General features: G+C 34.1%; 1 protein-coding gene across 5 annotated transcripts in view; it reads left to right on the top strand.

Moving 5' to 3' along the window:
- WDSUB1 (WD repeat, sterile alpha motif and U-box domain containing 1) overlaps nt 1–13,078 on the top strand; it is a 73,370-nt gene that overhangs the window by 29,765 nt on the left and 30,527 nt on the right. For all 5 annotated transcript variants that reach the window (XM_061200577.1, XM_061200557.1, XM_061200547.1 and 2 more), the window contains exon 10: nt 7,521–7,661. In XM_061200577.1, the coding sequence (XP_061056560.1) occupies nt 7,521–7,661 (141 nt within the window). The remainder of the gene's footprint in view (nt 1–7,520; nt 7,662–13,078) is intronic.

The raw sequence follows: 13,078 nt of genomic DNA, 5'->3' as shown, positions 1-13,078 counted from the left end.
ATGGCCGAATAATATTCCACTGTATGAATTTATCACTTTTTGTTCATCCATTCACACCAGTTGATTGGATTTAGATTGTTCCCATTTTATAGATTTTATGAAAAATGCTTCTATGAACATTCATATACAAGTTTCGTGTGGGCATCTGTTTTCAGTTTTCTAGGGCGTTACCAAATCATACTGACAGAACTTGGCCAGAAGAAGATGTCTCCTTTTGTGATTGGGAGTTGGGAATGAGTGTTATTAAACTTAATTGCTCAGGAAGAAAAGACCCTTTACCAGCTTGAGGGCTAGTAGCCCCTCAGTATGGGCAATGAGCAACATTTGGGTATATTTACTATAACTCTGAAAAGGCATCTGGCTCTTAATAAGATGACAAATTAATAAGATGACAAATTAAATAGGCCATCAGCTCCTGTACCCTCTTCCCCCCTCCTTCCCCATCCCTGGAAATGCTACATAATTGAAAACTGATGGAGTCTAGATACAAATAACCATCAAATATACAAAACAAAACTCTGAAAACTGTCGAGTGGAATTGGTGGATCATATGGTAACTCTGTGCTTGCATTTGAAGAACTGCCAGGCTATTTTCCAAAGCAACTGTGCTTTTTTATGTTCTCACCAGCAGTGTATGAGGATTCCAATTTCTCTGCATCCTCATCAATACTTGTTTAGTTTTTCAATTATAGCCATCCTAGTGGTTTCTCATTGTGGTTTTGATATGCATTTTCCTGATGACTAGTGATGTTGAACAACTTTCCATATGCTCATTGGCCATTTGTATATCTTCTTTGGAAAAATGTTCAGATTCTTTGCCCATTTTAAAAACTGGGTTATTTGTCTTTTTATTGATGAGTTTATATAAATTTAGATACTAGACCCTTAATCAGATATATGATTTGTAAATATTTTCTCCCATTCTGTGGGTTATCATTACACTTTCTTGAAAGTGTCCTTTGATGCACAAAAGTTATAAATTTTGGTGAAGTCCAGTTTATCTGTTTTTTTTCTGTCATTGCTTGTGCTGTAGGTGTCATATCTAAGAAACCCAAACCTAATCCTGAATCTTGAAGATTTACACCTGTGTTTCTTCTATGACTTTTATAGTTCTACCTCTTACATTTAGGTGTGTGATCAATTTTGACTTAATTTTTGTATATAATGTGAGGTAAGAGTTTAGCTATATTCTTTCAGATGTATATATCCAGTTGTCCCAGCACCATTTGTTGAAAAGACTATTCTTTCCCCTTTAAATTGTCTTGGCACCCTTGTTAAATATCAGTTGACCATAAATGTGAGGGTTTATTTCTGGACTCTCAATTCTATTTCACTGATTTATTTGTCTATCCATACGCTAGTGCCACAGTGTCTTAATTACTATAGCTTTGTAGTAAGTGTTGAAATTGAAAATTGTGTGTCCTCCATCTATGGGTTTTTTTTCTCCCCAGGATTGGTTTTGCTCCTTTGGGTCCCTTGGCATTTCCATATGAATTTTAGGATCAACTTGTCAAATTCTGCAAAAAAGCCACCTGACTTTGATGGGGATTATACTGAATTTCTACGTCAATTTGGGGATTATTGTCATTTTAACAATATTAATTCTTCTAATCCATAAGCACAGGATATTTTTATGTTTATTCAGGTCTTCTTAATTTCTTTTTCAACAATGCTTTGTAATTTTCAATGCACAAGTCATTTTTTCTTAAGTGTACAATCTGCTGGTTTTTAGTATATTCACAGAGTTGTACAACCATCACCACTATCTAATTTCAGAACATTTTTATCCCCCCAAAAGAATCCCATTCTTTCCTCTTTCTAGCCTCTTGGCAACCACTAATCTATCTTCTGTAGAAATAGGATCTGCCTATTTTGGACATTTCTTTTGAGTAGAACAATACAATATGTGGCCTTTTGTATCTGGCTTTTTTTATTTAACCTTTCAAGGTTCATCCATGTTTTTGTATGTGTAAGTACTTCCTTTTTATGGCTGAATAATATTCCATTGTATGGCTATACCACATTTTGTTTATCCACTCATCAGCTGATGGTCATTTGGGTTGTTTCTACCTTTTGGCTGTTATCAGTAATGCTGCTGTGAATATATGTGTATGAGTTTTTGTGTGAGTATATTTTCATTTCCCTTGGATATATGATTAAAAGTAGAATAACTCTACATACACCATTTTGAGGAACTGGCAGACTGTTTTCCAAAGCAGCTGTACTATTTTGCATTCCCACCAGCAATGTGTGAGCTTTCCAATTTCTTCACCTCTTTGTCAACACTGGTTATTACCTATCTTATTGATTATAGCCATTCAATAGATGTGAAGTGGTATTTCATTGTGGTTTTTGATTTGCATTTACCTAATGATATGGAGCATATTTTCGAGTGCTTATTGGCTGTTTATATATCTTCTTTGGTTAAAATTGGTTTCTCTTTTTATTGTTGAATTGTAAGAGTTGTTTTATGTGTTCTGGTTACTATCAATACATCCTTCTCAAAAACAGTTTGAAGTCTTAGTGTTGTGGTCTAATGAACATAATACTCAGACACTTATCAGTATGCTCTAGTAAAATCTTAATTAACCAGAAAGCTTAGGAGATAGGATGTCCATAGTGAATTTACTGTTAATGAGGAGTCAAAGAGCAAAAAAAAGTGTTTGTTATAGAAAATCATTCTAAAGTATAGTAGTATACTTTCATTACATAGTAAATATAGTATGTGAACCTATTTAAGTGTCTTGGAAGCTTATGGCCTTTTAAGAAGTTAATAGAATGATGATTTTGTGAAAATAATTAGAATCAGATGGTTTTGTACTCAGGCCATACTGTGAAAGTTATTTTTGTATCTCTAGTAACTTATTTCCTTTATAATTTATAAGTTACTCTTTCTTCCTGAAAGTAGGTAATAGAGTACAGGTTTTTTTTTGTTTTTGTTTTTAAAGTTCTGGTGAATTTAGCATGTTCATTAGCTGATTTCTCATTACTCTCTCACAATAAGTTTTAACAATACCTTATCACACAAAAGCACATGACAATATAAAATAATAATTTCAGATTTCAACAAAGGATGTTTCAAAACATAAGAGAGCATAGTAAAAACAATAGGAATAGAATTCTGTCCCAATAGCCCGATAAATAAAGTATAAGAAATTCTTACAGGATTCAGTTAATGGCCTGAAATAGTTTTTGAAGGTGAGTCTCGGGTTTAATAGTTATGATCATTCTGAAGTTCGGTGAAATAAGTTTTGGAACTACCAGGCTCAAGCCAAAATTGAAATATAATTTAAATAAGTCTGCTGTGGTCTAAAAGCTGAATTAGGAAGATCATTATAAATGGAGACAAGAACATTGCATACTCTCTAGTAAGTAAGGAATTTGCTTTGTGTTTGTGCTTAAGATTTGGAAAGTTAGCAAATACAACAAATTAAATACAGAATAAATTAGTAAATAAATTTTTAAATAAATAAATTTTTAAATAATTTTTTTCTACATCATTCTGAACTATCAATATTTTAAAGTTTTTGCAAAATTATAAAGGGTCAGCAGGCTAACATTAATCTTCTACAAGTGCTACTTTAAGCTACAGTGGATTTCTGTTAGTCTTGAGTTTTAAGAAAAGTAGGCTCTTCCTCAAAACAGTAAATTGGAGTAATAGAGAAGTGAAATTGGGTCTAGAAAAAAATGTATTAAGAGGCAAACTGATGAGTATGTGATAATGAATTTTACTCTTGTGATGCATAACTATTTTACTTGCATTTGCTTTTGTGGTACAGCTGTTAAAACGGTTCCTATGTCAATGTGAATAAATACGAATTTAACATTCATCATATGAAGGAAGTTAATTAATTTTCAGTGAAGTATATTGGAGTGTTAGGGAACAAAGTAGTATATCTATTACGTTTGACACTTAAAAATTATTTTTAAGGAGTCAAGCAGTCTATCAAATCTTTTTTCAATGAGCCTTTGTAAATATACAATAAAGGAACCTTCTATAGATTTGAGTATCTGTTGGAACATGGTGTTTTAACCTAGAGTAATAGTCCTTTTCTAGGATAGTGTTAATGACAGCTAAGGGTACAACAGACATACAGTTTTAGGTAGGAAATAACTCCTTATATCTAGTGCTATATTTGCATAAGGAATATCCAGAAAGAGATTACAGGTACAAGAGATCCTTGATATTAAGAGAGGTATGTCTTAAGACATATGTGTATCCATGAATTTGTGAACTCTACGACAGCCTTTAATATTGCAACCAAAAGGCATAAAGTATGAAGATAAAGAGCAAGAAAGTCTCTTTGAGATGTGATACTAGGCAAGCAGTAAGTCCACTAACTAGCCACGTGATTTTCATCTGCAGTTTGGCTTCAGTTTATGTCCAGGCCTCAGGAATATTGCAAACTTCTACCTATCCTGGAGTTTGGAATTGCTGTAGACAATATAATGGTAGAACCATGGAATGACAAATGACAAGGAACTACTGTATATCGTGTCAGTCCTTACTCTTATATTCAACTAATTATCAGTCATAGATTCTTAATTGGGAATGAGGTTTTTTCAAAGCATTCCCTCTTCTTTTTATTCTTGTCTTTCCAAGAAACCATGAAAGCACATGAGACATTTTTATCATTTTCTGCTTTAAAAATTATTATATCAAATGCTTTTTAAAACTTTATGCACCAGCTGTCTTAACATCCTCAGATTTTGGAAGTTTCATGTTTCAAATCCTAGTAATACTTCCTTATGTAGACTTTCACTTGTTGCCTAACTGCATATACTGTTAAGTAACAAGAACATTTACCATTTTTTCCTTACACACGATTGAAGTGAAATAGTCCTTTCACAGGTATAGGGCTGTGCACTGACCTGCTGTTAGAGTGGGCATAACCCTTCCAGTTCAGCTGCTGCTCTTAAATTGGCCTACCCCACTTTCCTGAGAGTAGGGCATTTCGGGGTCTCCATTCCTCAGGCCTATCAGATGTCCTGTTGCTTCTGCATTGATATGAATCACAGGTCTTATGGATGTTGGTGGTTTATTCTCTTCCACTTATAGTGGGATTCCTGAGGATACCCTGCTACCTTGTTTTGTTGGAAGTGTAGGTGGGATTTGATTTTGCTATCTCGTTGCTCTGTTTTTATGTGGGGATTCAGAGAAGTTTAAAAATTATATTGCTTCTATCACCATCTTCTCTAAATCCTTTAACAAATCCCTACTGTACCTATAGTTGTGTGTCCCTTTTCTTTCCTAATATAGTTTTTATGTCTTGTTTTCTCTTGATCTTTCAAGTCAGAAGTTTGTTAATAAAATTTATCTTTAAAAAATAAAAAGTTTTAAAGTTTTTTTCTCCAAGAAACCAGCTTTTGATTCTGTTGTTCTGTCTCAGGGCATTGCAGAGGTGATTCAGTGACCAGCCCAATGGGCTGTCATTGTTAGTCCAGGCCATAGTGCTCTCTTGTTACCCTGCCTCCAGCTCATGCTGGCGTTGCTGCCTTAGCAATGATATTTACAGGACAAAGTTGGGGAGAGTGAAGGCTACAAGTAGAAAGGTATTTCTTCCATTTGTGTACACAAATCTCTGCTTTAAGCTATTTCCCATCCCCTACTCTGGAACCTAGTTACTTCTGTTTCCTTGAGGGTTTTCGTAATTTTGTTTTGTATTTTTGATGGTTATTTGTGTTCAGACTCCATCAATTCTCAATTATGTAGCATTTCCAGGGTTGGGGAAGGGGTGGGAAAGAGGGTACAGGAGGTGATGGCCTAGTTAATTTGTCATCTTATTAACAGCCAGATGCCTTTTCAGAGTTATAGTAAATATAGCTAAATATTGCCCATTGCCCGTACTGAGGGTTTACTAGCCCTCAGCTGGTCAGGGTCTTTTCTTTCTGAGCAATTAAGTTTAATAACACTCACTGCCAAACCCCGATCACAAAAGGAGATGTCTTCTTGTGGCCAAGTTCTGTGGATATGATTTGGTAACTGCTTGCCTGAGGGCATTCTTAAATGACATTAAAATTAGACAAGGGTGACACACAATTTAACCTTTTCTTATCCAGTACATTTTGAAATAGGGTTTCTATATTCTTTATTAATAAACATTCTAAATATTGGCACACATGTATATTTGACAAGGTAATATATAGTTTTCAGAATATTAAATACCTCTATATCCTTATTACATGTTGTATAATTTTCCCCTTAAATGATATGACTTAATTATGTTAGTTATGTAATTATTAATGTGTCTAATTAGTCTAATTATAAACGTGTTGTGGTGCTTTTAAAAAATTGTTTTAAAAATCCTCAGTTTTGTTTCAATGAGTTACATAGGAGGTAAGTCACAGGAAAGCAGTAAAGCAGTTCCTAAGATGTAGGCAGCTGCTAGGTTGACTTGCCATACTTCCATAGATATGGTCAATGAGTCCAAATAGATTTGAACAGTTTATTACTCATGGCACAGCAGGCAGCATGAGCTTCATATTTAAATTGGTTGCCCTTTCCGCCTAGTCTTGTGGGGGCAATTTGTGTTGGTGTCATAGCTGAGGAACCCTGAGTTTATGAACCACCCCCCCCCCCCACCAATCTTATAAAGGGACTGCTAGCAAACTAGTCCAAGAGGAAGACATTATCTTTGTACTTGTCAGGAAACAAATCTGCCCTCAGACTGGGAGGGAAACACTACCTCTAGCTTCCAAGTAAGTTTGCAGACATCCTTGAAAAGATTGCTAGACAAAAGGTGTCATAAGGTGTGTATAAACACTATGGAGAATTACCTTCCAATCAGAAAGAAAGCTGATTTGGCTTTTTATGGGAACTCTGAGGTGTTCTGAAATGTAGTTCTTTTTTCCTACCCACCCTACACCCCCCAAACACCTCCACCTAAAATAGAACTGTCAGCTAGATTATCTAAAAATATAAACAGATAATCACACTAAACTTCCTAAACTTAATTGTATTAATCTTCCCGAGATTAAAAATTAAGATACTTTTATCTTAAGTTTTTAAAATTAATACAAATGAATGAAACGTATGTGTAGAGTCTTGGACAAACATATGAACTTTATTTGAGGTTGTGTTTCATATGAGAATCAGCAAATAATAGACCCAATTTCATAATGTTTATAAATATAAGACAATTTTTATATTATCAAATTGAACATCTTTAAAAATGATTTTTAGGAAATTTTTTGTTGTCTAAATAAATTAACCTATAATAATGAGCCTTTTCTGATTTTGTGTGGTATATTAGTATTTGGGCAATCTGAAATTCTTGAGGAACTTTGAGAATCTAAAGTTATTTAGAATAAACTTTCTCTTGCTGAGTTATTTTAATCACACAGTATTCTATACTACAAATATTGATTAAAGAATTTATAAAGAAAAGGTTCCATGTGGTAAAACAGAATGTCTGAAGATTTTTGGTTGTAGTAGATGAAACTTCTCTTTGTTTGCTGAAGACATGCATAAAGGTTACAAGTAATAGTTCTCCAGCCCTAACAGAATAATTTCTTTTCAGAATCTCTAGGGCTGCGTAGTAAAGTTCTGCGGAAAATTGAAGAGCTCAGGACAAATATAAAAACCCTTTCCTCTGGAATTCCTGATGAATTTATATGTCCAATAACTAGGGAGCTTATGAAAAATCCTGTCATCGCATCAGGTATGTGATGCTATTCTAAATTTCAGGGTATATTATGTACTAAATGAATAAATAATGTAGACAGTTCACAGAAGTTTGTTTAAATGTGAAACTTTTTCAAAATTACTTTATTTCTCATAAGTTCTTTCTTTTTTTTTTTCTTTTTAAAAATTCCTTAGATCTGAGGTGAACTATTGAACATTGTATATTTCTTAATGAATAAAATTGGATGGAGCAGGTTTGGATAAGATTAGAGACAAGAAATAAGCTTGACAAGCCTTACTTAAACTTGTGAAATATGTATTTAGTTACTAGAATGTATAGTTAAAATATTGTTTTTTAAGATACACTGTTGAGATCTATTATATTTATTTTGTCTATCATGAATTTAAACAACCTTACAGAAATAAGAATTTAAAGGTTATAAAGTTACATCATTTCACATTAATTTCTAATCTTTGTCAATGAACACAGACATACATACTTTACATAGTTGTAGTCAGTGAATCCATATTGTGCTTTTTATTTTTAAGACTGTTATATACATTTCTGAATATTGACTACAGAACAAGAAACAATTTCTACATAATTTTCAGTGTTAATAACTTTATTCCATTGTAGCTCTATGCTACAATTTGACTCTTCTACTATTTGGTGTATGTATATGTTTGAAAAGCTTTATATTGTTAATAGCATTGTGCTGATATCTTGGTACTCCTTTCATTGTGTTGTTAGCATTACTTAGGGGTATTTTCATGACATGTGTTCCCCAAAGCAAAATTAACCAATCAGAATATTTTATGAATGTTAAAAAGAACAGTTTTGATAGTTCTTGTTAGATTTGTTATTAGATTGTTTTCTAGGAAAAAATAGTTTAGAATGCTACCAGAAATGTATGTAAGTGTACCTGTTTTTCCAGTTTTGTGATCATTGAATTTTAGAACTCATTTATTTTTGCAAGTTTAATACTGGTTTGAAACTGTATTCCTTTTTTTTTTTAATTAATTTTTTTTTTTTTGCTGGATTTACATTTATTTACTCTAATTTTGTTTGTTATGCCAGTAGTGTACTTTTACAGTTAAACTAAATGATTATTAAACAGTAAGTAAAAAAGCTTAAAAGTCTTTAAGGAAATGTGCACATGTGGGCCCCTTTCTATTTGTTTTTATTTCCCAGAAATCTTTAGACTGCCTCATTTCTGGTCTGGATCAGTTATAGTGGAGGCAAAATTCCACTACAGTGGAGGTGTAGTGGAGTGTAGTCTGAGAGTGAGTTGATGGTTGATGGGGGTGATAATAAACTGGGACTTATGTCCTAACCTTACCCAGCTCATCAGAGAGAGAGGTATACCAGATTTGGAGAAATCTGTAATTAGATGCAGGCATTAATTATTTAAATACATCTTTTCTTAATTGTAGTAAAATACACATAAAATTTACTGTCTTAACCATTTTTAAGTGTATTACACTATTGTGTAACCAATCTCCAGAATTTTTTCTTCTTGCAAAACTGAAACTATCTATACCTTCTTGTTTCTATGAATTTGACTATTCTACATATCTCATATAAGTGGAACCATACAGTGTTTGTCTTTTTGTGTCTGGCTTATTTCATTTAGCATAGTGTCCTCGAGGTTCATCCACATTGTAGCCTGTGTCAGAATTTCGTTCCTTTTTAAAGCTGAATAATACGCCATTGTATGTGTACACTACATCTTGTTTATCCATTCATCCATCAATGGATGTTTGGTTTCCTTCCAGCTTTTGGCTATTATGAATAATGCTGCTGTGAACAGGGATATACAAATATCTCTTTGAGTTGCTGCTTTCAATTCTTTTGGATAAATGCCCAGAAGTCGAATTGCTAGGTTATATGGTAATTCTTTTTTTTTTCTTTTTTATTTATTTATTTATTTTTCACATCTTTATTGGTGTATAAATGCTCCACAGTGTTTGTGTGCTGAACAACAAAGTGAATCAGCTATATGTGTACATATATCCCCATATCCCCTCCCACTTGAGCCTCCCTCCCACCCTCCCTATCGCATCCCTCTAGGTCATCACAAAGCACCGAGCTGATCTCCCTGTGATAAGCAGCAGCTTCCCACTAGCCATCCATTTTACATTTGGTAGTGTATATGTGTCGGTGCTACTCTCACTTCATCCCAGCTTCCCCTTCCCCACCCCGTGCCCTCAAGTCTGTTCTCTACGTCTGCATCTTTATTCCTGCCCTGCCACTAGGTTCATCAGTACTGCTTTTTTAAATTCCATATATATGCGTTAACGGTATTTGTTTTTCTCTTTCTGACTGTCTTCACTCTGTATGACAGATTCTAGGTCCATCCACCTCACTACAAATAACTCAGTTTTGTTCCTTTTTATGGCTGAGTAATAATCCATTGTATATATGTGCCACGTCTTCTTTATCCAATCATCTGTTGATGGACATTTAGGTTACTTCCATGTCCTGGGTATTGTAAATAGTGCTGCAATGAACATTGTGGTACATGTCTCTTTTTGAATTACGGTTTTCTCAGGGTATATCCCCAGTAGTGGGATTGCTCGCTCATACGGTAGTTCTATTTTTAGTTTTTTAAGGAACCTCCATACTGTTCTCCATAGTGGCTGTATCAGTTTACATTCCCACCAACAATGCAGGAGGCTTCCCTTTTCTCCACACCCTCTCGAGCATTTATTGTTTCTAGAGTTTTTGATGATGGCCATTCTGACTGGTGTGAGGTGATACCTCATTGTGGTCTTGATTTGCATTTCTCTAATGATTAGTGTTGTTGAGCATCTTTTCATGCATTTGTTGGCCATCTGTATGTCTTCTTTGGAAAAATGTCTATTTAGGTCTTCTGCCCATTTTTGGACTGGGTTGTTTGTTTTTGTGATATTGAGCTGCATGAGCTGCATGTATATTTTGGAGATTAATCCTTTGTCAGTTGCTTCATTTGAAAATATTTTCTCCCGTTCTGAGGGTTGTCTTTTTGTCTTGTTTATGGTTTCCTTTGCTGTGCAAACACTTTTAAGTTTCATTAGGTCCCATTTGTTTATTTTTGTTTTTATTTCCCTTTAGGAGATGGGTCAAAAAGGATCTTGCTGTGATTTATGTCAAGAGTGTTCTACCTACGTTTTCTTCTAAGAGTTTTATAGTGTCTGGCCTTACATTTAGGTCTTTAATCCATTTTGAGTTTATTTTTGTGTATGGTGTTAGGGTGTGTTCCAATTTCATTCTTTTACATGTAGCTGTCCATTTTACCCAGCACCACTTATTGAACAGACTGTCTTTTCTCCATTGTATATCCTTGCCTCCTTTGTCAAAGATACGGTGACCATATGTGCGTGGGTTTATCTCTGGGCTTTCTATCCTGTTCCATTGATCTATATTTCTGTTTTTGTGTCAGTACCATACTGTCTTGATTACTGTAGCTTTGTAGTATAGTCTGAAGTCAGGGAGCCTGATTCCTCCGGCTCCGTTTTTCTTTCTCGAGATTGCTATGGCTATTCGGGTCTTTTGTGTTTCCATATAAATTGTAAAATTTCTTGTTCTAATTCTGTGAAAAATGCCATAGGTAATTTGATAGGGATTGCATTGAACTACCCTGCTTTGGGTAGTATAGTCATTTTCACAGTATTGATTCTTCCAATCCAGCAGCATGGTATATCTCTCCATCTGTTTATGTTATCTTTGATTTCTTTCATCAGTGTTTTATAGTTTTCTGAGTACAGGTCTTTTGCCTCCTTAGGTAGGTTTATTCCTCGGTATTTTATTCTTTTTGTTGCAATGGTAAATGGGAGTGTTTCCTTAATTTCTCTTTCTGATCTTTCGCTGTTAGTGTATAGGAATTCAAGAGATTTCTGTGCATTAATTTTGTATCCTGAAACCTTACCAAATGCATTAGTTCTAGTAGTTTTCTGGTGGCATCTTTCAGATTTTCTTTGTATAGTATCATGTCATCGAAAACAGTGACAGTTTTACTTCTTCTTTTCCAATTTGTATTCCTTTTATTTCTTTTTCTTCTCTGAATGCTGTGGCTAGGACTTCTAATACTATGTTGAATAATAGTGGCGAGAGTGGACCTCTTTGTCTTGTTCCTGATCTTAGAGGAAATGCTTTCAGTTTTTCACCATCGAGAATGATGTTGGCTGCCGGTTTGTCATATATGGCCTTTATTATGTTGAGGTAGGTTCCCTGTATGCCCACTTTCTGGAGAGTTTTTATCATAAATGGGTGTTGAATTTTTTCAAAAGCTGTTTCTGCATCTATTGAGATGATCATATGGTTTTTATTCTTTCATTTGTTAATATGGTGTATCACATTGATTGTTTTGCATATATTGAAGAATCCTTGCATCCCTGAGATAAATCGCACTTGATCATGGTGTACAATCTTTTTAATGTGTTGTTGGATTCTGTTTGCTAGTATTTTGTTGAGGATTTTTACATCTATATTCATCAGTGATGTTGGTCTGTAATTTTCTTTTTTTGTAGTATCTTTGTCTGGTTTTGATATCAGGCTGATGGTGGCCTCATAGAATGAGTTTGGGAGTGTTCCATTCTCTGCAATTTTTTGGAAGAGTTTGAGAAGGATGAGTGTTACCTCTTCTCTAAATGTTTGATAGAATTCACCTGTGAAGCCATCTGGTCCTGGACTTTTGTTTGTTGGAAGATTTTTCATTATGGTTTCAATTTCATTACCTGTGATTGGTCTGTTTATATTTTCTCATTCTTCCTGGTTCAATCTTGGAATGTTGTACTTTTCCAAGAATTTGTCCATTTCTTCCAGGTTGTCCATTTTATTGGCACATAGTTGCTTGTAGTAGTCTCTTATGATCTTTTGTATTTCTGTGGTGTCAGTTGTAATGTCTCCGTTTTCATTTCTAATTTTATTGATTTGCGTCCTCTCTTTTTCTTGCTGAGTCTGGCTAAAGGTTTATCAATTTTGTTTATCTTCTCAAACAACTTTTAGTTTTATTGATCTTTGTTATTGTTTTCTTTGTTTCTGTTTCATTTTTTTTTGCTTTGATCTTTATGATTTCTTCTACTAACTTTGGGTTTTGTTTGTTCTTCTTTCTCTAGTTTCTTTAGATGTAAGGTTAGATTGTTTGAGATTTTTCTTGTTTTTTGAGGTAGGATTGTATTGCTATAAACTTCCATCTTAGAAGTGCTTTTGCTGCATCCCATAGGTTTTGTATCATCGTGTTTTCTTCGTCATTTGTTTGTAGGTATTTTTTTATTTCTTCAGTAATCTCTGGTTATTTAGCAGCACACTATTTAGCCTCCCTGTATTTGTGTTTTTTACAGTTTTTTTTTGTGTGTGTGTAATTGATTTCTAATCTCATAGTGTTGTGGTTGGAAAAGATACTTGATACGATTTGTGACCCAAGATGTGATCTATTCTGGGGAACTTTTCATGTGCACTTGAGAAGAAGGTGT

This window comes from Eubalaena glacialis, chromosome 1 (genome assembly GCF_028564815.1).
Source record: "Eubalaena glacialis isolate mEubGla1 chromosome 1, mEubGla1.1.hap2.+ XY, whole genome shotgun sequence".
NCBI lineage: Eukaryota > Metazoa > Chordata > Mammalia > Artiodactyla > Balaenidae > Eubalaena > Eubalaena glacialis.
This window is presented reverse-complemented; position numbering and strand designations above follow the sequence as displayed.